The sequence below is a fragment of the Halichoeres trimaculatus genome, unplaced genomic scaffold, assembly GCF_033239565.1.
Source record: "Halichoeres trimaculatus isolate MK-OKI-2021-1 unplaced genomic scaffold, fHalTri1.1 fHalTri1_scaffold_3, whole genome shotgun sequence".
Classification (NCBI taxonomy): domain Eukaryota; kingdom Metazoa; phylum Chordata; class Actinopteri; order Labriformes; family Labridae; genus Halichoeres; species Halichoeres trimaculatus.
The window spans coordinates 31,762,181-31,787,086 of record NW_027437181.1 but is presented as its reverse complement, the minus strand read 5'-3'; the positions used below and the strand labels follow the sequence as shown (position 1 = coordinate 31,787,086).

Here is a 24,906-nt window from a genome sequence, read left to right as displayed (position 1 = left end):
GATCAATCCAAGCAAAAAAAGAAAGTATTTTTTCATTTTATTTTTTGCTGTTGGAGCACTACGATCAGAAAAAAATCATAGCAAGTTATTTCAAGCTGTAGTGACAGCTCACACAGCTACTCAGAAACTGCTCTATCAAACAGTTGAGTAGCAAGTTAAAAGGTTGAAACTGGACTGACTTCATCCACCATCTCCTTCGTGAAGCCAGATTATTAAGCACAGTTACTGCTTTGTACTTGATGTGGTGAAGTCCAGGCTCATGTGTTTCGTCTTTAACGTGAACAGACTGAATGTGATTTTTCCAACAGTATCTAATTGTTGTTCTTTCTTACCACTGGCCCTCTGCGCCCTCTTTTGATGTGCTTCAGGTCCGGCTCTGGACCCATGGGTCCCATGTCTCCCCGTGGACCTCTGGGGCCAGGTGGGCCCTTTACACCTGGGTCCCCTCTCTTTCCTGGTTCACCTGGATGTCCTGATGGAGACAGAGGAATGCATGACAATGACAATGCTTTACAAACAAAAAGTACTTGAGTGAGGATAAAAATCTGTCACTTCATTTATTCTTTTTTTTTTTAGATCAAGTGAAACAAACATCCTCTGAATCACAGCCTGTGCCATACACTGCCTTGAATTGAAATTAACAGCAAACTTGTTGCATACATAGACGCACTTGTCGCCCTCTCTTGCTCAGTTGAAGTTGAGTTAATAACTTCTCTTGCACGGGTGTATTGAAGTTTCAGAGTAGAAATGTTTCTCTGACTGAAGGGTCTCTGACTGTTCAGGTTAGCATGCTTTAAGATATGGTGACATCTCAGATTATTTTCTTTAGCAGCAATGAGAGTTAAGTTTCAGTGAGGTCACAAACATGACACCTAATGTACTGCAATCGCCCCCCGGTGGCATGCTGGGGTACAGGCAATATGAGTAACACCGACAAATACTAAACAATAACAAATTTTGAATGAAAATTTATTTCTATCAATAACATGTTATTGAGGTTAAAATATTATTTTTATTTATTTCACAAGAGCATCTGAAAAAAATTATGGCCCTTGCAACAGATTTTTATCCTCACTCAAGTACTTTTCAGAAATATCCTGGGAGCTGGATGAAAACCTCTGGTGGGCCACCAATTGACATTTTTATTGCGCTTAGGTTTTAAAAACAACCAGAGTGCTAAAAAAAAAAAAAAGAAATCTCATCAAGTGTTTTTGTCTTATTTTCTGTAAAAAAATATATTTTTAGACTTAACATGAGCCGCATTCACCTGTCTGGTCCAGAAAAAATATCTTTCAATTTATTTAAAGACAAACATGAGGTCTGAATTTCTTGTAACAAGTTGAAAAATACATGCCAATGGAACAAGAGAAAAGTTACTCATATTAAGACATTATTCTAGGTTCAAGCAAATTTTCTAGCACTTTTCTTTTTTAGTCCATCGGCAGATTTTTTTTACTTGTTACAAGCAATTCAGACCTCATTTTTATCTTTAAATAACTTGAAACAAGACTTTTCTGGACTGAAAAGTTGAATATGGGTGAAAAAGGGGGAGTTTGCAGATTTTCAATTCTTTCTTAATCCATCAATAGGAGACAAAATAAAAGCTGTTTCAGTTCGGATTACAAGTCTCCACCTTCGTTTAGATTTCAGACTTGCTGCGCTGTTACACTACATGAAAAATGGCGTCTCAAAGTATGAGTTTCTTCACGCCTTCTTAGTTGTTTTTATGATGGCATAATTTCATTACCTGGGACCCCAGGAGCACCTGGAGGGCCGGGCAGGCCAGGAGGACAATGGGTATCAGGACTTTTTCCCTGACGTCCATGAGACGGCTTGTTACTGCTGTTGGCCAGGCCAGGTACCTTCATACAAACACACACACACACACACACACACACACACACACACACACACACACACACACACACACACACAAAGGGACACAAGTTGTATAAATAAAATAAAGCAGAAACATGTCACTTTTTCATACCACCGAGGAGTAAGAACATTTCCAGGCCCTGGTGAATGTTGTTTTATTACCTGGTTTGGTGATTGTGTGTTGCCCAGTCTTAGTTTGAGCTGAAGCAGACTGTTTTTCATGCTCATGAAATCCTGACAGGTGAACGAGCAGGTACCAGCACTCATCAACGTGTCTGACTTCCCAGATGAACTCACTACAAACAACAAAACATTTACTTTCCTCAGGGATGGGGATCCTTCACAATGAAAACATTGCGTGAAAAGAAAAAAAAATGGAGCATGGAATCACAGAAACTCACAGTTGTGTACGGGGATGCAGGAGCGTTGGTCCGGTGCCAGTATGTACCCACTGTGACAGCGGCAGAGGAAGCTGCCCACTGTGTTCACACATTCATGGTCACACGTGTTGCTGTCTGGGTGCTCACACTCATCTATGTCTGCACGTGTGTGTGTTTATAACAGGGAGAAGAGAGAAAAACATCAGATAATCTCAGAGTTTATGAGAAAAAGTCTGAAGCTGTTTCTTGTCATGGTTTCTCAGAATGGGTGGTTTCCTCCTGATTCTCGTGATTGTGTTTGATACTATGCTCAAGAAGACTGAACAAGCCAGATGTGACTTCAAAGAGATAAATCCATGTCTACATGAGCTTTTACATTGTGCAACTCAGATGCAGATAAACTAAAACATCAGCTGAATTTCAGAGGAAGAAGCTGCTCTGCCACATAAATCAGGTAGAGGGTGCTGTCTGCCTACATGTGCTGTTATATAGAGCTGTGTGGCTATAAACTGTTTCAGGAACATATTTTAACATGCACACTGCTCCAAAAAGAGACTGTGATGACATAAAAAAGTTAATGACATTAAAACATCTAAAGTATTTTCACTGTGGGATGAGACGGGAGTGAACTGACCCAGACAATATGGTGATTTGTGATTACGGTGTCTGTCCCGGTCAAAGCGGTAGCCGGGGTAACACGTGCAGACGACGCGTCCAAAGTTATCAGTGCACTGCTGCTCACAGGGAGACGCTTCACACACGTCCACACCTGCAGGGAGAACATCAGAACAATGAGCTTTGTTAGAGTCGTTCAGGATCACTCCAAACATTTCCTCCATCTACCAGGTTTCCTCCAACCAGAAGTTTCACTGCTACAACTCTCAGCTGCAGCTTTTATCTATTGGGCTAAGATTCCTAGAGGGCTCTTTTAAACAAACACTGCAAAAAAAAAAAATGAAAAGAAAAGAAATCTTATAAGGTATTTTTGTTTTATTTTCAGTACAAACTGTCTTTTTAGACCTGATCTGAGCCACAGTCACCTGTCTAGTCCAGAAAAATGTCTTATTTCAAGTTATTTGAAGACAAAAATGAGGTCTGAGTTGCTTGTAATGAGTAAAAAAAAATCTGCCAGTGGGGTAAGAAAAATGTACTTGTATTGAGACATTACGCTAGTCTTGACAGGTACATTTCTCCTACCCCATTGACAGATTTTTTACTAGTTACAAGCGATTCAGGTATCATTTTTTTCTTAAAATGATTGAAAAAAGACATTTTTCACTGAAATAAGACAAAAACATTTGGTAAGATGTCTGTTTTTGCAGTTAACACATAAGAAAAGGAGAATGATACTATTTGAGACACTAATGAGTCCTCACCAGTGATAGTTGTAGGGCTGCATCAATAAAATACGACACCATGCACTGAAAATGGTGTCAAGGAAGATGCGTACGACCACAAAATCAGATGTTATTGTGATTGTGTGTTTGTGTAAAGGTTTCACACTGAGGATTGTAAGCTGAACGATAAAATGCAAACACAGTACACTGTATTTAGCACAAACCGATTTGTGTGCAGTGAGAAAGACTAAATTCGATAATTTGATCCATGTCTTTTTTAAATGATGTTGCCTTTACAGAGCTTGAGATGAAAGTTTCTGGATCATATGTACACACCCTCCAAACATCGGACATCAGAGACGTCCAGATCATGTCAGTACTGGTTTGGTCCAGCAAAGACTATATCTAGATGTCAGAGCAGTGTACAAAATAGGTTCTAAATCTGACTGTTATTAGACGTTGTAATGATGTTCAGCATTTAGACGTCATTTGCAAACCAAACCTAGACTTAAATGAGACGGTCTAAATGGATCCAAACATTCAGATGTCATTAGTAGACCTTTTCTAGAAGTTAATCTCACCTCCATACGTACAACGTCTGAAAAGACTTAATATAAACTTTCATTCTGCACCTTCAGGAGACCTGATTTGGACGTCAAAAATTTCGTTAAATATATGTTATTTCAACGTCACGTTGCACAGTGGGCAGCAGCCATCACTAGTAAAAGTTAAATCACACTATAATTGATACAGGTTAGAAAAATGTTGAAAACATAGTGTAAGGTCAGACCGTAGGTTAAACAGTTTATCCTCCTCTGTAGTAAGAGTATTTTTTCCTCAGTGAGTGCATTTCAGGACCCAAGAGTTACTCTGAACTTTGTCTGGGTGAAGTCAGAGCGGTCTTTAAAAACAATAAGATTAAAATGATTTACATCTTAAGTCCAAGAGGACAGTTTGAGAAGACTGTCAGATTTTCACTCAGAAGAATGAGGTGACTGAATCAATCCCAATATAAACATATCTGACTTTCTGTCTTATCATATCAAGAAAAAAACAAACCTCAAGGTGAAAATATGTTTCCTCTATTGGAAACAGACGCTGTTTCTCTTTTGTTCATTAAAAAAAAAGCAATACATCGACTGTCGTCTCACCAGAGTTATTCCTAAAGCTGTTGTGAAACTTGATTTCAGTCTCAGGGACACATAATGTGTTCTTCTCAGTTGTTGCTTTGCTTTTGATAAATGAGCTTTTAAAGTTTCTTTTTCCTCATCTTGGTCTGAGTTAAAGGTTCCTATTAAACCAGATTATTCCTTAGATTTTGTTGGATTTTAAAACCAGTACTGGAGATCATCAGACCTGTTAATGCACATTTTAACAACTGAATACCGACAGTCTATGAACTGACGTTAATCATTGTCTGTTTTTCTCTTGCCCTGTTTATGAAAACTTCTGCTGCTATCTTGGCCAGGACTGCTTGGAGAAAGATAGTCTCTACCTCAGCAGGAAAATTTATGGTCCAATAAAAGTTAAATAGAATAAAATAAAGTTAAATAAATTGAAAACTGCTGGTAAAACCCAGCCTCAAACAGCTGTTATGTTCTTGTGAGAAACAGTGCCCTCTTGTGGCTGAAGTATGACACTGTCATTCTGCTGTTTAGGAAAACCACCAACACTGAAGCAGTTTGTCAACAGTTATCACCAGCGCTCCTCATCATAATTATGTTAGTTTGATTTCCACAACAAGGATTCTTTTCAACTCGTAAAAAAAAAATCCCTGTGCCAAATTGTGGGTGGTTTCTCTTTTGGCTGGTATGTTGTTTGTCCCAGTGCGCTGCAATGTGTTAGTTATCTGAAAAAACCCTTTTAACATACTGGAATCCAAACTGACCGTGGTCCATAAACCACAGATTTTGCAATCAGATGAATGTGGTCTCTAGACCGTGTGTTAGCAGTTTGTTTGAATCTAAATCCTGCTGTAAAAAAGAAACTGTGAATCAGATCTGAGAGTTCAAACTAAGAGGGGAGAGTAAATGGTTTACCTACTTTCAGGTATGCACTGTCCCATCACAAACCTGAAGCCGTCACAGCATTTCCTCCTGAAACAAAGAAACAATGAGTTAACCTTATCAGCATTTTCAGCACTTTCAGCACTTTCAGTGACATAGATACTTATACATTTTAATTAAGAGATTGTGCAACAGGTTTCAGTAAAGCTGAGCATACAGACAGCAAGCGAACATGTGAAGGCTTTTGCCAGGAGATTTTTACTTTGACTGAGGGCTAAATGACAAAGAAACCAAAACCAGGATTGAAGACCTGTCTAAATTTACAAGAACAACTAAACACCCTGACCCTTAATCTGGAAAGAGCAAGAGCATACAAGTTTAAAGATACCTACATTTTCATTTAGAAGTGGGGTATTAATTTCTGATGGTGTGATGGTTAGGCTGTCAGGTTGGATCAGCTCTGGGTGTTTGTGCATGTCTGAGTGTGTGCATCAAATCTTTTTCACTGATCTGCATCCTAAAAGAGGCAGCATTATGCCTTCCAATAATTTAGACTACAAAAATGTAGAGTCACATTGCTGGATGTTCATACTGAACGTGTGCAAATTCATTAATATGTAGTAGAAATCCCTGAATCTGTCCGTAAAACTAGAAACTGATCAACGCTCTTGAAAAAATTGCACAGGAGCTTCAATCAGGCTTGCTGAGATGATGTGGTCCCATTCCAGAGGGCTGGCCAATCAGAGGAAAGGGGATTTGTGTGACCAGGGGACTTAAAGATGCTATGAGGAAGATCTGTTTTAATTGCACTCCCACGCTACCTGGTGGCTCGAAGTCTCTGCACACTGTTGTTAATTACTTTAAGTGAGGCGTGTGTTTGTTTTGGAATCAAATGGAGATCGGATTCAAACAAATTTTCTTTGTTCAAGACAATTTTTCACTGGATTCAAAGTGCCAAGGTAAGATATTAATCAGTACAATTATGTAGTGCTACAGTTTAAAACATAACATCAAGCAAATGTTGTAGCAGCTGGCTATATGTTAGCTCGGTGCTCTAACGTATCTTTAGGCTAATGTGAAAACAAGTAAACACTGTCAGTTTGTAAGTAGTTTAGTAGCTGTTTATATTTAGCACAGCTGACAATCGGGTGCTCTAAGACATGTCTGTAATGTGTAACGTTAGTGAATCCTGGTGATGTCCTGCCAGTCATCTACCAATCAGAGCTAACGTAACCTCACTCTTCATTTTATTGATAGACTCTCAAGTTTGAACAGACCACTGAAGAATAACTGCTGACTGTGGGCTAAAATGAAGATTATCACCAACAGCTCAGAAGTGATGCAGTCCGAGCTAAAAGCTAATTAGCCCGTGTAGCTTCCTTATGCTCTTCTATACTTTTTCGGTCTGACAGACTCCTGTGTCTACCATCACTACAAAATTAATCAGAGAAATTGTTTTCAGCAGAGAAAAACATAGATCTCTGTGTTTTATCTCTTCTCACTACTAAACTTCGTTGGCTGGCTTGGTGTTGCCATGGAGACCTAGACGTGCTGTAAACCAATCTAGTCCTGGTTGAACCGTCCTTGAAGCTAAGAAGTAGTAATTTAAAATAACCTGTAACCAGTAATATTGGTGCTGATAATCTCATTTTAGAGTGTGGATTACAATCAGGCATATATCTAGAGGGGAGTCCTTTCAAGATCACTTTCAAACTCCTCACAGTCTTTTAGAGAGACAGCATCCAAAGCAAAGTTTCAGAGAGAGGCTGAAATAAAGGTTTTCTCAACCACTGGTGTGAGAAAACATAATGTGAAGCTACGACAGGGATGATGGATGGTATAAACCCCCCACCTGCAAAAAAGCACAATACGCCTCTGTAACTGGAGTTTAAAGCTGACAGTTGATCACTGATAGTCCTCAGTCTTTTTGTAATCCTGTGCAACAGAGATACTCAACCACCTTCATTCCAGCTTCACAGTTAAACACAGTCTAAGGTGGACATTGAACTGACGGTTGAAGACTTCTTCTGTCTTTTCAGCTGAGTCATCACCTCCCAGATGATTTCTAAATAGTCTCTCCTCTCATGTGATGTAACACTGTAGCGGATGCAACATTTTTGCAACACAGTGTTGTGCAATGATGATTGAGAAACAATTTCGTATGAAATTGATTTGTGGTGCTTGGCAGTGACACTCGTCCAGCCATTCCGCAACAATCCACCACATGTTACACACATTACAGTTGGAAAACAGCGAGGAGCAGCTCAGAAAGTGAAGGAGCAACGTAACAGGCATTAGAGGAAGAAGAGGAGTCCTTATCCAAAAACTGCATGCTGTTACCTGAGGGGATTTAGCATGCTGCCCTGTTAACGTCCCCCCCAGGGCAACAAGATGCTTTTATTCTCCTCCAGCCTCCATGCAGCGTAACCCTAAATCACTCTGAGATCGCCCCTCCGCCTTCTCAGTGAAAAATAACCTATAAAAGAGTGAGGCCGACCTAAACTGATGAGATCCAGATGAGAGGGGCTTTAATCTGCAGTCTGAGCTGAGGGTGTTGAGAGGGATGGATGAGGTCGAGTATGAGCTGAGGTGGAGACAGGAGCATGGACGATGAGATGAACGTTGTCATTTATTCAGTCGGTCAGTCAATCCATCAATCAGTCATCCACACTGGAGTGATGCTCTGCAGATGTAAGGCCGTCAAAGAGGGGAGCACTATACGTCTCGACCTTTCCACGAGAGGCACTAAAAGTCCAATTCACAGAGATTCAAGTGGACCTAAACCTGATCCGAGGGACAAATCAATCTGCAAAAACCCCGACTGTTAACCTCTGAGTGAGACGATTACCAGACTCTTACAACAGGTCACTTCTCTCCACAAAATCTCTGACAAATTCTTGATGATCCCGTTCAAGAACTTCCTATTTTCAGCCAGTAGTTAGTGTAAGTATCAACAGTACGTTGAACAAGTAGTCGCACATGGAAGCACTGTGACCTTTCCTAATTGTTTTTAATGAAAAATATGATTCTGTGATTTCTTCAGAATCAAGCATTGGTCAGATCATTAAACACTTTCTATGTTTCCAGTTATTTCCTCCCCAGGAGGACAGGATTTGAGTCAGCAGCTCGGTGAGGCTGCGTAGAGAGACGTCATCTCTGAGTCGAACCAGTCCTCTAAATGAAAGGGCTCCACGCATTGTAATAATAACAGTCCTTTGTGAATCAACATCTGAGGGTTTAAGCTGTCTTCTCCTTTTACCAGTTAAGAATGATGAAGACTGTGTTTGTAGTTATAACTCAACACCACGAAGACTCATCCAAAGAGGGTTTGTAGCCATGAGAAGAGCAGAAACTAAGAAGACGATGGACACTAACAAACATATGATTTCCCAAAAGACTGCGTGATAAACATATTTTACAGGTTGGAGGAAAATTTTATTCTCAGCTTTGATTTAATGATGGAAGAATAAGAGAACATCAGAGTATGATTTTCAGGTTTTTAGTGTGCAAATGAAAAGTACAAGAACAGGTGTAGAGAAGTCCTCAGGTTAGCCGCTCTCTGAAGGGTCTGTAGGCTTTGAGGACATAATGAACAGTAGGTTATCATAATCACAGTGACATTGCTGTGATGTAATTTAGCTTTACAGTTTCATTAAGCAGATGCTTTTCTCTCCAGGGCTTTGTGGTATGACACAGGTGAGGACGTAGACAGGAGGGAAAAAACATCAGTTTGTGCTACAAACAGCTTCATGTCTGATAAAAAACAGTTTCTGAAAAGGAGCACACAGAGCATGAAGCAGCCAAGAATGAGCGAACGGTCACAGAGTTTATGTCTTTAAGGGTTTGGATGTATTATTGCTAAGGAAGGAACGATTTAGGAAATACTACAACTAATAATACTACAGATACCAATAATACTACTACTAATACTGTGATTGTGATTTAGCAGTCACAGTAGCATCTGCATAATTCACTAAACAGAGGGACTAAGTCATACTATAGTATGACCAACACGACAAAGGATACTTTGAAATTATAAAAAATTCTTACGCGCACTTTTTAATTGAAAAAGCAAAAGGAACATTGCAAAGTTTTACTGAACTGTAGTTGTCGATGAGAGGAACAAACTGGACAGAATAAAGTGATTGAAAGGTATGGCTCTGCCAGTCATGTTACTGTGGATCTCTGCAGCTCACACAAAAGCAAGGAAGAACGAGTACAAGTTAGTATATTCCCTGCAGCTCTGTGTACATTCTTTTTTTTATTGCAGCCTTTCCAATGTGAAAACTGCATTCTATCATTTTGCAATCTCAGTTTTGATTTGAGTAATTGTTCAGCCCTATTATTAATTGTACATTTCTGTGGTGTTGTTTTCCTGTTGCTTATTTATGATGTAGCTAGTTTGGCGTAGATGAGAGAGGGAGGGTGAGCTGTGTTGCTGTATCTTTTGTTGACTGCTGAAGTTACTCATTGGGTGGTCCATCAAGCTTTAATTAGTGGCCTGTATGATAGCTTATAACAATGTACAGCGTGCTACATAAATATACTGAAAACACTACTCTATTAACCTGCAAACATCTACATTGAATTCTTTTTACGCCACAATAAATGTTTTTCCCAAAAGAGGGTTAACTGTCAAACCTGGCAACACAGCACACTGGTTGACCCACTACTGCAGTCCATGTTTGATAGTTCAGATAGCCAGCATGACATGCAAAACAGACTGATTTCTAATAGCAAAAGAAAATGTCAACAAACAAGAAAAAAAACAAAACAAAACAAGAAGAAAAAAAAAGACAAGGCATATGAAAATGTGCATGAAGACGCTGGAGAAAGGACATCATTTGCGCATATTATTATTATTATTATTATTATTATTATTATTATTATTATTATTATTAGTAGTAGTAGTAGTAGTAGTATAACTGATCATCTTTTTTCATTAATAAAAAATAAACACAACTTTTTTTAGGACTCCAGAGATAATACGATTTCAGTCACAGACGAGGCTCAACCTAAGCTGCGTGTGACCAATATTATCATTGGGAATGTCTTCAAAATTAGCATCAATAATAAGTTCAGGGGTGTTCATGATGGAGCTGGGCCTTGAGCTTTTTCTCAAAAATTGGGGAAGAAGTGTCAGTCCAGTGAGTTAGAGTTGAGTGACTCATTTCACCACCAGGGGACAACAGAGGAGAAGAATGTGTCTCTGAGCTCTATTGATATGAGAGTACAAGGAACCTTATAATTGGTACACTGTAGCTCGAGGGGGTTGCTGTTATTATGTGAGAGAAACAGGGTTTTAAAGTTGATGTAAGCAGAAACTAATGTAGGGATATGAGCTGTCTGTGCTGCCGTGTTCTGGATCAGCTGAAGAGGTTTTCCATGTGTTGAGTTGTACCAGAAGTTGTGCTGAAAATTACATCTCACACAATTACTTTAAAACAATAATGTTAACCATTACTTTTTTAAAATTGTGGATTTGCTCAAATTTTCTAGGGGCAAAAAAAAAAAGATACAGCTGATGCTATGTGGTATCCCAAAAGTAGGGTTCTTTATCTGGGACTGACCAATTATCAATGTGCATTTCAGTGGTTGAAAGACTGCACAGAAAGAAACTCAAATAACAGCTAAAACAAACCTGAACTTAACATACATACATAATAGAGGCCAACAGATCTCACTGCAGCACACAACACATGCACAAACACCTACAGACCTCCGTCAGTCAGTCAGACATGCAGCAGCCTCAGCAGCTCTCCCCTGGGTGCTGCTGATGGACAGCACAGGGAGGCAGGGGTGTCTGGATGAGCCGATGAGGGTGGAGGGGGAGGTGACCCGTGTGTTTGTGTTTTGGAATGTGAAAGTATGTTGGAGAGACAGGCAGCAGGCTTTGGTCAACATGACACAGCCTCTGAAACACACACCATCACACTCAGAGGAATCTCATACATGTGTGCGCAGATGTTTGTGAAGCACGTTTCTTTGATCATGGAAGACGTAGAAGCTGGGGCCAGGTTACTTTGGCATGAAAATAGTTGTTATTTCCAGGCTTCTATAATGATGATTTCAGTAATCTACCATATGAGGCCCTAAAACCCTGACTGTATGTATATCATATGAGTGAGTGTGCGTGAGGGCTGGGACAGCATCCAGTAACTGGGTACAGCCTTTTAGTGTCAGTCAGGGTTTGTTAGAATAAGCCATCTATGATGTTAGCAAGCTCCCCCTCCTCCTCTCTCCTTCTTTATGTCCTCTCTGTGCACTTTCCTTCACTTTTCCTTCACTCAGCCTGCATCCAGCCTGTGATTTGAAACATGTCAATATATATTTAAGCTGGTCTGTGGGCCTCTGGTTTTACAGCGCTCTCCTCTGGTTCACTAGATGTTGACTTAATCTCTGTCTCTGTCTCTCTTCTCTTCAGGCTGACATGTTGTTGGCCTCCTGTTGCCCTCTCTGAATGAAACCTGATGAGGTGTCTGCCTTTTCCATCTTTGTTTCAGACACAGGAATATGTTTCTCTTCTATGAAAACGTGCCAAGGCCGGGAGGATTATTTAAAGCCTTTAACAGCCAGTCTAAAACTGCACCACCAAAAAGAACAACCAGACTTCTTCTTCTTCATTTCAACACATTTTCTACTTTTTCCAATCTACTCTTCTTTTTTCATAACTCCTTATCGTATTCTATAATGTACTAAAGCCACCAAGCACTTCATTATCTCACCATGACGCCTTCACCTTAGAGATGCCACGGACAGAAGCGGTTGCTATCTCCACTGTTTGCTGTGTAAACAGGACGACAGCTGTTTTTCTTAAGTTGGAGACAAGAGCAAGGACAAGGAGTGCTAGTGCCAGTTTTCTGGCTCATTAATCTGCTGTTCCAATCTATGCTTCACCTGCCATGTGTGGAAAGCCATGAGCTTGACACAGGAGTCACAGAGAGTGCTGTAGCTGGAAAACAAATGTTGTCTTTAGCTTTTTTTTACAGTTTGACTTTAAATCACAAACGACAAACACACAAAACAACTATAGTTTGTAGCTGTTATCATCACATTACTGACCTTCAATGAAGCCTGGATTTCTCATCACTGCCCCATTTTTGTTTAGTGAGTTATACTCAAAGACCAAGTAAATGGGCAGCCAAAGAGGTCACTTGTCCTCAGTGTTTAAATCTTAGTATACGTCACCAAAGAGGAATTTGAGTCAAGTCTCCTGTACATTTTTCTAGTGTTTTAGCAGCTCTTTGGAAATCCTTGAACTGTTCCCAAACAAGCTTGTAGGGGGAGATATACCAGCTATTGCTGACAGATGATTAAAACATTGGGGCCTTTTAAAAACAAACTAAGGAAAATAAAAGAGATGTTATCAATTTAAAACAGATCATCTTCTTCTTATTTTAAGTTTGAATGCAGTCAGCATTCAAGTCAAAAATCATCAGTGCTTGGCTCCAACTCGAGTTACTAAGGTCCTACAGGGTGAGCCAGAAAGATTTACCCATCGTTTTTCCCGCACTATCCAAAAATGCTTGCAGACAAACATAACAAACATTTGACACAGTTTCTATACTTCATTCTCTGTCACCAAAAAGATTACATCTCAACATGGTCGCCCTGTGCCGTTATCATAGCCTGGAGACGACCTGACACTGCCTGGCATGAGCGCCGCACTGTCTCTGCATCAAGTTTTGACCATGACTTCATCAGAGCTGTCTTCAAAGCGGTGACACTGCTGCGAGATACTCTTGAGACCTCCCTCTCCAGGATAGACCAGATCGCAAAGTCCATTGAATCGTTATCCGGACTTGACTGAGGCCACATGTTTTTGTCCCAGAAGCTGGGAAAGTGCTGCTTGCACCAGGCCAGTGTGACACTGGATGTGTGAGCAGGTGCACCATCGTGTGTGAAGACATACTGGTTTCCAAACGCATTGGTACACCAAGGCAACACTTTTTCTTCAAGCATTTGAAGGTACACCTGGCTGTTCAGTTTCACACCCTCCTGAATGAAGACCAAAGGAGACTTTGAGCCATCAGATGCTACAGCAGCCCACACCATGACTCCAGCTGGCTTCTGACCACGAAAATGAGTTCTGCAGAGAGAGAGAAGATCTTCTCATCAGACCAAACCAGGACGTTGTCTGCGGCACTCTGGATCTCCTGCAGCATCATATTCCCCCTGTCAAGCCGTTTTGTCTTAGAAGCTGAAATCAGTTGTCTGTGTTTCATTTTTAGTGCTTTCAGTCTGAGATCCTGTTTGATAATTCTTCTCAGTGAAGTTACTGAGATGTTCACTTCCTTTGCTGTTGCCCTCATGCTCCTACGAGGATTCCTTTGGATTCTCTTCCTCACCATCTCAACAACCCTTTTGATCCGGACTGAACGTTTTCTTCCAGGGATTGGCTTGCTGGTGATATTGCCAGTCTCTTTGTTTTGTTTCATGACATTGTAGACAGTCTTCAGCAAACATTCACCTTTTTTTTTATGATTTGCATTGTTGTCAGTCCAGCCTCCTTCAAGGCAACAATCTGGTCGGTCTTACCTTTCAATGCCATACTCGACAATCATTAGGAGTAGACAAATGGACTCAGGTACATCAAAAGCTATGCCTTTTAAGACAAACTGTCCAAAATTTTAAGTTTCTAGGACAAATGCTAAGCAAACAAAATAGAGATATACAATGGGTAATTCTTTCTGGCCCACCCTGTGTAAAGGAGTTCAGCAGTATCCCACATAATGGGGCACCAGATCAGCTTAATACTCTGCAGGGTTTCAATGATTAACTGAAGTTTGATTAACTTTGGTGTGCTGAAGGCTGTCTTTACGGGATGCAGGAAAAAAGGAGTACTGAAGAATGTGTGTGTGTTTACATTTTTACCCAGTAAAGCTTGGTCCAGATATGGGGCCAGAATTACAGATATGTCATTAAGATGAGAGCTGGATAATTATGTCTGAGTAAGTCCCTATGTGCTGTTTTTATAAATCTCTGAACCTTATTACAGTGTCACTTGTTCTCAATGAGTTAAAAAGTATTTTGCTTCAATGCCCTTAAGACCCATTTGCACTTATAGAATGTGAGATTTTTAAAATAAACATTCATAAAGTGTTTGTTATACAATGAAATCATTTACAACTAATTGAAAATAGTCAGAGCATTAGTCCTGCACTCTAAAAGAGTTTTCTTAACACCTAATTAAGTATGACTACACCTGAACTGAGCCTCAAACAGAGATAAGGGACATAACTGTAGCACTGAGAACTTTTCTAGATTTGTGCAAAAGAAGTGGTGAAGCTTAAATGACTAACACAGTTACTGAAATGAGCAGAAACATGTATGAAACTTGAGACATTAAACAGGTGTTTGGTTTGTACATTATCTGATCTGAATTTGTCCCTTTGGCCAAATTATGTGAGGTTGTGGCTCAGCATGTTGCAGATGGTATCTTTGATTTTGTGCTGGTTTAGCTACAGTGTGGCTATGTTTAAATTTAGCAACGCTGTAATCGAAAGCAATTTGCACACATGTCACAGCTGACTGGCTCTGCATTAAGAAAACAGGCGTGATAGAAAGGTTTGGAAAGGACTTGGACGTCCTCGCTTGGCTTTCCTTGACACTGTCAGTGTGGATAACAATAAATGTGGATGCTGGCTGGCTGCTTTTGACAGTTTGTGTACCTAAAGAGCTATAAATTTCAAAAAATAAAAACCTGACGTTATACATCTTAGCAGCCCTTACAGAGGAAATAGTTTGATTGGTCTGCAGGGGAAATGATCTGCTGCAGTGAGCCAAAGAGGATTTTTTATTTAAGAAGGAAACAAGCAGTAAAGGTAAAAAAAAAAAAAAAGCCTTTTTCTCTGTTTCCCTCTCTGGACAACTTCTACACAATCAAACATGTCTGCTGTTCTGACATCTCACATGTAGCACTTGTGTGTGATATTTTCAAACAGCATCACATGGTTTGGTTCAGTTAATGGAGAGAGGAGTATTCATAGTGACCATGACTGAGTGTCTCTGCAGCATGTAAACAAGGACTTCTCTGCAGTACAATTGCAATGGTGTAAAAAATACAGGAATAAAAAAACTCTGTTCAACATGAATATCATCATCAATAACCCCCTCCACAAATCACATCAACTGCACTGCCTATCAAACACTGCATTGGTTAAAAGATTCTCCTCCTCACCATCAAGTCTCCTCATAACCTCACACCTCCATGCCTTTCTCATCTCCTTCACACCAACACATCCTCCAGAACTCTCAGATCTTTCTCCATGCTCCTCACTACGCCTCCTGCCCGCCTATCTTCAGTGAGGTCTACAGCTGTGCTGCCCCCGTCTCTGGTGCTCTCTTCCACAAACCATCCATGACATTACTTCTCTTCTCTCCACTTTTAAATCACAGCTCAAAACTCATTTGTTTTAATTAGCCTTTTCTGTCTGAACACGCCATCCTCACTTCTGCTATTGGTTTTTATCATGTAACTGATTTTTTTTTTACCCAATGCTTTCTGTGTTTGTAACATGACCTTGAGTGACATAGAAGGCATCCAAAGATAAAATGTATTATTATTATTATGCTATGGGGAATGCAAGATCTATCTCCAATAAAATGAACGAGCTAACCCAGCACCAGAGGGAACATCAGAGGGCAGAGTAGCATCACGCATGCACATGGACGCCACAGTGGAAGGATTTTACCAGCTGTGAGCGGAACAGATACAGACTAAACAGAGTGGTGAAGAAGTCCAGCTCAGTCGTCCTGTGGAGGTGGAGGTAGACTGGGGAATGATGGTCAAGCTGTCGTCTCTGATTGACATTTCTTTAACTTCACATTTGTTATATTATTCTGTTAAATATTCTTAAATGTTTTGCACTATATACTTTCTAGTACTGCTGCTGTGACTCTGAATTTCACTTCTTGGATTAATAAAGTACATGCTATTCTATTCTATTCTATTCTATTCTATTCTATTCTATTCTATTCTATTATTATTGATTTTATTTATTACTATTACTATTAATAATAATAGTAATACATATCTTGCTGTGAAATGTTTGGATGCTTATCTGCTGTGTATACACTCCAACACTGAATGGTGTGAATAAAAAGGCAGATATCATATTAAAAACATTAAAAGCTGTAGTAGGTAATGTTATTTCAATTAAATGTTGGTAAAAAAAAAAACACATTTTGATCATTTCATGTCAACAACAACATTGGATTTTAATGAATTAGTGTGTGATGGGTCTTTGTGAGCCTTAGCCCAGTCTGAATCAAACAACCAGTCAGGGTTTGCTTTCACAACGCCAACCAATCAGAGCCAGACTTTACAAACTTTCATCATCTCGCTTCTTTTTTACCCATGTCAGCAGCTCCTTCTTCCTTTAACTCACTTGCTTGTTCGCGCACTAGTTGTGTCCTTATAACCGTTTGTAGATGCAGATCAATCAGCGAGCAGGGTTACAGTCCTTTGAAACTCTAAATAGGTGGATTTGGCCTGAATGATTCAGACATATTGCTTGACAACAGCTGAGATGTTTAATTTTCAGGTAAAATGTTTTCAACATCTGCATTCTCTCATGCAGCCTCTCTAATTAAGCTCCAGACTTTTTTACAAGTTTTAAACAAAGGCAAGTCATAGTTACACTTGACTCAGAGATAGCTGCAGTGTTGTGTCTTTAAAATAGACACTTGCCTTGATTAACAACTGCAGCGAGTTATTATATTACTATTCAAAGCATCATAAACTTTTCCCCTTTCCACCAACTTTCCTGAAACCAGTGCTGGCTGACACTAGGGGTTCACACAAGCTCCTGCACAGCTTCACTCTGCGGCCAAAGTCAGCTGGGCAGCAGGGCAAGAAACATCAGGACGGGATCCAGAGGCAGGCCTGAGCCCAGATCACTTTTCACTGAAGATGATGTTCTTTAGCAACGGGTCTCCTTCCAGAGGGGAATGCCTGGTGTTTTGGCTTCCTGTTCAGTCTTTCACTGATTTATTTGTGGCCAGGCCCAGGCCAGAAAGTGCTCCAAGGACAGGATATTCATTACAGCACCCTAAGAAAACCCCCTACCTACACGAGTTTTAAGCCCAGACAGTGCAGGAGGCCTGGGAGCAGGGCACAGTGTGGATGATGCTTTCCTTGAACCATGCTGTCATTAAGCATCACAAGCTCCACTCACATTACAAAGTGTTATTCTGAATGTTTGAGGGAAGAGTTCCAACACGTGAAGGAAATTATAAAGGGCTTAGTTCTTTTCTTTCCTGATGTCCTTTGAAATAAACCCCACGTCATGTATCTCCTCAGGTTGCAGAGAGGTGGAGGTTGGTATGTTGATGAGGGTGGAAATGCCAAGAGTAAGACATAAGGGAGGACGACATCATCAGGAAAAGGAGGAGGAGGATGGTGTTAAGACAGCGATGAAGGTTGTTGTCGGCTCAGTCTTACCCTCCCGGGACTGTGGTGGGAGGAACACAGGATGTGGGGCTCAGAGGAGGTCAACGGCCTCTTGACACACCAGGACAGGAGACCAGCCGTGTGTGTGTGTGTGTGTGTGTGTGTGTGTGTGTGTGTGTGTGTGTGTGTGTGTGTGTGTGTGTGTGTGTGTGTGTGTGTGTGTGTATGTGTGTATGTGTGTGTGTGACCTGTCATTTTGATGGATGCATCTTACTGATGTGGCTTAGACGTGTTACATTTACAGCATGCTGTATTCATCAACTGTGCTGTAACTGATTTATTTGCTCGCGATCGCACGCAGTTCAAAAACTTGGTCGGGTTGCATCAGAGTTTTTAACAATGGATTAGACTCAAACACATTTGCACAATGAAAGGTGCAGTTAAACACATTTTTGGATGGTGATCATTTTTCTATGTATTTTTATGGGAGTACGCCTCTTTTATTCCCCAGGGAAATTTTTTTATGTTTGCATTTTTCACGCTGTGCATTTTTCCACCTTTTCTTTTGGGAAGTAGAATTTAAGAGACGTTTTAAAAAGTAGCTTTGAAATTGTGTAGTTTTTGGTAATTAAATTCTCCACTAACAGGATGTTTATACTTCTTTATTACAAGGTTGAGCTAATTAGCATTTTTCACATTTTTCTCACAAAACAACAAAGACCAGGAGAGATTTTTAGAGTGCAAATATCTCATAAACTGCTAAAATTCTCCCGCGATCCCACAAGCTTTTGTCTACACTTTAAACGAAACCAGCTTCTACGTCAGCTCCCTCCTTAAGGTGTGAAGGTGTTGCACACCACAGCATGTATGTGTTGTTGTATAATTGTGTGCGTGTAATCTTTTGAAACTCGTTTGAGTTTACATATGTGAAGGTGTTGGCGTGGCGAGCGTAAGCACCTACTCTCTGTTTATTTTCTCTGCCAGCCCACTTCCAGGGCCCAGGCCCCGGGGGAAACATCAGGACTGTGGTCTAACAGAAGAAGCTTTGACAGGGAGCACAGGAGGTCTGAACCACTTCCACCAGACTGGAAGCTGACCTGTACTCCTCCTTCTCCTTTTCCTCCTCTCTGTTATGCCTCACCTCTTTCCCCTCTCACCATCAGTTTTCCCATCCTGCTCCTCCTTTAAGACACCCTGTGACCTCTCAATGCACGACCAAAAGACGGTTTTGCGACCACATTTTTTTCTGCGGGATCTGATATTGCACATCCACCGACACAGCATGGAGGGTGTCAGAAGAAGTGAGTTGCAGCAGACTGGAGATAAAGCCTTTGTTGACATGTTCTAGGGACACGGTTCGGTTCCTATCATGGTTTTGTAGCCATGGTTTTCAGTCTGGTTCGTTGTACGTTGTTGTTGTTGTTTTTTAACACCTTTATTTTTTCCATATATAATTCACTTTCAGCAGATTATTTTAAATGAAATATGTCATAAATAGTTATGAAAAACCTGAAAGAATGAGACTGTTTCCCATTTCAACCATCATTTAAGCTGAGTGAAACATTGCTAGAAAAATCCTAATGTCTGTCTCAGAAGTCACTAAAAGTCACTAAATGACGATGCTGTCTAATTTGCTTAATAATCCATTTGTGTGTAATTGTCATGGACCCTGTAGGATAAAGACATAATGTGGGAGAGACAGAAAGCAGGTAAAACACAACATCATAAATATGTTTAGAACTACAAATTAACTTTCTTCTGTCCATTCTTGTTTTTTTTTTTTTTTTTATGTCTAAATCTCAACCCTCCTCCTTTTTTTAAGCTGGGGACCGGCAGAAGTGACCATAATAAGACACACACTTGCATGATTTCTAGGGGTGCAGCGATCACAATATTCTGGCCGATCACAGATTTTTAAAAAGCCTGACCTGCCAATATCAATTTGGGCTGATACTGCTTTTTATTTTTTATTTTTTATAACTGACAGTATATACCTTCAATGTTCCAATCTTATTTTATTGAAAATCATTGAACAATACCTGTGAAACAAACAAATCTTGATGTTTTAACTCAAACAACCAATAAAGTGTCCTGAGTTTTAGGTCTCAGAGCAAAATGTAACATTGGCTTGCTGTCAGACCTTCCTGGAGGTATATAAGATCAGTTTCATATGTAAGGATGGGTGGATCACCAATCGGAAAGGAAATCGGCAGCGATCGATCAGTGCATGTCTAGTGTTTTCATCTGCTACAAGTGAGGAAGACCGTCTCTGTGTTTTGGATAGGGAAGGGGCTCACACACAGTGCCCAGTCAGGCGATCAAAACCATTATAACGTCAGACTCCAAATTCCAGAAAAGTCACGAGAATTGTCTTTCAAAAGAACTCCCCAGAGGGTTTCTGAAAAGTCATTAAATGTAGTGACAAAGTCTCTAAGTGGGCAACATTTAGTGTTGGTTTTATCCTCCACTTTCTAACTGCCGTCATCAGAGCTTGCACTGGATCTTAAGTGCTCTCAGACAGCAGAACAACTCAACGCCACAGGTACACCCTCTGACTCTGTCGTCTCTGCTCATCATGTAAATAACACCTCGTCTCTGCCTCCACAACTGTTCAGCTGTATCCTTTGCCTTGCGTTGGGTATGCGTATGATCGGAGCTACTTACTCGCTTCAAACTGAGCTGTAAAACGAAGAAAAAAGAAAAACACGAACTGAACGAGTCACATGCGCCCCGAATGGACTAAGCGAAACCAAACGGTTCAAATTGTCACATTGGCTGGGGTGCTTGAATGGGCCAGATAGCAGAATGAGCCATAAAGACAAAACTGGTGAAGAGCTATAAGGTAACTCTTTGTCCACAGGGGGCGCCAAATACGACACAAAACAAAAGTTCCACTCACAAACTTTAAAATAATAGGTTAACATTTTCAAAATGCATCCATGGTAAAGTACTTTTCAGGATTTCACTGTCATTAAACATTTCATAGGTGCTGTTTTGGCTCAGTGGTCAGGTCATATGACCCATGTATAGAGGCTATAGCCCTGCAGTGTGTGGCCTTCTGCCTGTTTCCCATGCATCACTTTCCGAACTCTCTCTTCCAGTTTATTGCTCTATGAACTGTCCTATTCTCAATGAGTACAGGCATAAAAGCACAAATGTAAAACACACCAGGGAAAAAATGCCCTCCTTATTTCTACACTGATTGCCTGCCTGTGTTTCTGTTCAGACATTACTGTCTGAAACCTGGCAACATCAAGTAATAAGATTGTTTCCAATTGTAAGTTAGAGCTCATAAAATGCACTTAAGACACAGAAAATGTGTTTACATAGGCTTCCTTTAACTTTTGGCGAGCTGTCGTCCCACATTTTCTTCTGTCCAAATTACCCAGCAATTTCTCCAGAAGGCAGGATTATTAAAAGGAGCCAGATTCCTCCACTGCCTGTTTGCTCATTGTTCCATTAAAAAAAGAGAAAACCTCACAAACCACAGACCTAATTTCTGAAAGGGATTCAGCCTCGCTCCACCTCTCTGTGTCATTTTGTAAATTACCCTACATTGTTCTTACGCGCATGAAACCCCAGCAACCACTGACTAGACCCTGATGATACATGGAGGAAAGATTCATTTTCACACGTCACGCCACAACTTTGAATTAGATCATGAGCGCTGTGGTGAAAAACAGATGGGTTGGTTCGTGCTCTGCCTTTACAAGCCTGAAACATTAAGAGGGGAAGTATTTTTGTTGTGGCTTTCATATTATCATTTATTAAGATTTAACAAAGAATTTCATGACTGTCTTAATAAGTGTTTTAGTGCTATTTGTCAGGAAATCCTTTCTGTTATAGTAGCAGGGTATTAGTCTGTGTGTGAAGGCAAAGAGCAGTTAGGGGACACATTAGGATAGATTCACTGACATATTGTACACCCAGCTGTATTTATGTGCGGACAAATTGAGTTAACATCAAAAAATGTTGCCACTAATCGAGCATAGCTTCTATCATCGAGGCTCTTTGACTGACTCCTGAAGATACAACATGTTGGTGGAAAATAATTCTTTCAGTCAGATGGCACATTTTATGTCTTTGATGTGTTATGCCAAAGGACTTTGATTTACTCTCTAATACCAGATGTTGGTGCCTCCTGCCCACATTATTAAACTATCTTGTACTATGCTATGCACCTCCCCTGTGTTTCCATCATTATTCGCCGCAAGATTTTCTGGCTGTATGAAAACCCAGCTGTGTACTGATGAAATGAATTACATCAGTATGTGTGTGTGACAGAGAGAGAAGCTGTCAAATGTAACACTTAGCTTGGATGCTTGAACATATTTTACTCAGCAGCCATGTTTGTCTGACATCGCTTGGGTTGGTTGGGGAGCCCAAGAGCTTTTATAATGTGAAACAACTGGAATCTGGTGTAAAATCCCTTCAAACAATTCTTGCAACGTTTATAATTTCATCACTTTTGATTTAATAGCGACTGAAAGCCAATATAAAGTGAAAATTTCGGGATAAGTTCAATATTTGATAAGCCGTTAGTAACAGCCAAAGTTGGCAGTAGTGTTTAAAAACTCATCAGGGAAGGTGTTTCTGGCTGAAGGTCATGTTGGTTTGAACACATTACTGTTTATTAGTGTCACACACTGGGAAATGTGTATACTTCTACCTAACAGTTAGCAAAGACTCAACACCACGATTGATCTCATTGCCCCACTTTCTTACCAACTGACCAGCTGTGTGAAATACTTCCTGACTGGTCAAAGCTCCTTGACTGTACAACTTCTGAACAGCAAAGGTGACGCCAGGGCAACTTTATCACACACATATTACACATACATACATTAAACATACACATACATCAATCTGGAGAAGAAGTTAGGGCACATGTGGTGTATGGTTTAAGATTCCTCCACTTCCTGTTTACAATGTGACAAAAATGTTACTTTAGAGCTAAACAATGTACTGTGTGACCATCAAAACTGTGATATTTCAGATCACTGATGGCATTTCTTCATGATCTAAGACTAGGAATGGGTACCGAATTAGGTACTTTTATAGGTACTGACTGAATTCTGTCAAAAGTACCGGGAACCAATTCACATAAAACCAAAAGGTACCATGTTTAGGTACCTCAATACATCCTTGTGACTGTGAGAGAGCTAAAGACAAGGAGATTTTTGATGCTGGGCATTAATACAACATTGCAAGGTTATATATTGAAGAATCACTCACTGTCTGCTTTTAAAACAAGTCTTAATACCCATTTTTATTCTTTGGCTTTTAACCCAGCTTGAGACTCTGCTCATGTTTTAGTGTTTTTACGGTTTGTTTTAGTTTTTTATTAACTGTTTCATTGTTTTGAATTATTTTTAGAACAATGTCACAATTTATTTTACTATGTGCACCTTTGTTTTAATGATTTATTTGTTTTATTTACTATGTATTACTGCTACTACTTTTATGTACAGCACTCTGTTTCAACTGAGGTTGTTTTAAAGTGCTTTATAAATAAAGTTGAGTTGAGCTGAGTTGAGAATAAATATGTGAAATTGAAAAAATATATATATTTTGTTATTTAAAAAAAAAAATATTATATTTTTTACCACACAAACACAAAAAAGTACCAAATATTGGTACCGTTAAGTACCAGTACCGGTTGTCAGGTTCCGGGCATCGGTACCATATCATTTCGAATGTGAAAGGTACCCATACCTATCTAAGTACCTATCTAAGACCATTCGGTAATAAACGTTGAGCTCCTGAAGGCTGCTGAACATTCAGTGTTGTCACCAGGGGCCACTTCAGGTTTTCCACAAAAAAATGACAAAAACATCCAAATATCTGAAAACCTGTATTTCTCAACACGAACTGTTTTACAGTCATATTTGTCTGGACACCTGAGAGAGTTTCTCCTCATACAGTTGGGTCACATTTGCTCTGAGTAAGGTGGCCGCTCAAAACCTCAGTACGGCTTGAAGATGGACACCACTAAGTCTGGACCTGTTTTTCAATTTCCCTCTTTCTTACTCTCTTGAATACATTGCACTGACAGCTCTTTCTTTAGCTGTGCAGTCATGGTTTCTGCTCGTCTTCCTGGTTAATTGTATACTGCTCTTCATGTTCAGTTGAATAATGCCGCATGAGGTTATCCTCCTTAAGAACAGTAACTTTCTCTTTGGGTATGAGACAAGTGTATTTCCTCTTACACTCGATCGACAAAATTAATCGTGCTCTCACTCCTCATGAAACACTTTGTGACTGACTTTAACCATTTTTTTGCCCTTTGAATGGAATGGTAAATGGACCAGTTAAACTGCCAAACATTCACGCTAGCTAGAAGTGGCTACTGTTTCCATATCACAATATTATGATTTATTGGGATATTCTACCCAGTTAATTATTTGACTGAAAACATCTTTCCTATTTTATTGTTTTTGAAATAATGAAAGTCAGATGCAGTGTTTCTTACATACACTCAACTTGAAAACATAAAGTGTGTTAAGTTTGTCACTTAAACTACTTTGACATTAAAATTATGATGCAAAAAAATTTATATTTAAAGACGTGGTCAGTTGGTGAAACTGATAAATGTCACTTGGTGTAACCAATGTTACTCATAAAAAATCTAATATTGCACAAAACATGACTGTGATTATCATTTTATCAGTCTGCTACACTGTAAAAAATAAACTTCAAATGATTTTAAACCTAACTGACCCAGGAATAGGGAGAAAACATTGATGTTTATGGCATAAAAACCCACATCTTCAAGTTTAGGAATAAAATATTTTGAATATACTTTAAGATTATATTAATTATACAGTTAATGGACAACATACAGCAGAGTAGCTCTTTGGCGCCATCTACCAAAGTGGAGGTGCAGAAGACTTATTGTACTTCCAACTCAT

General features: G+C 39.8%; 1 protein-coding gene across 2 annotated transcripts in view; it reads right to left on the bottom strand.

The window, feature by feature from the left end:
- LOC141788338 (collagen and calcium-binding EGF domain-containing protein 1-like) overlaps positions 1–24,906 on the bottom strand; it is a 73,279-nt gene that overhangs the window by 3,118 nt on the left and 45,255 nt on the right. For both annotated transcript variants that reach the window (XM_074667254.1, XM_074667253.1), the window contains exons 3-8: positions 5,639–5,691; positions 2,893–3,027; positions 2,280–2,417; positions 2,041–2,174; positions 1,748–1,862; positions 333–472 (exon numbers count right to left, since the gene is read on the bottom strand). In XM_074667254.1, coding sequence (XP_074523355.1) covers positions 333–472; positions 1,748–1,862; positions 2,041–2,174; positions 2,280–2,417; positions 2,893–3,027; positions 5,639–5,691 — 715 coding nt within the window. The remainder of the gene's footprint in view (positions 1–332; positions 473–1,747; positions 1,863–2,040; positions 2,175–2,279; positions 2,418–2,892; positions 3,028–5,638; positions 5,692–24,906) is intronic.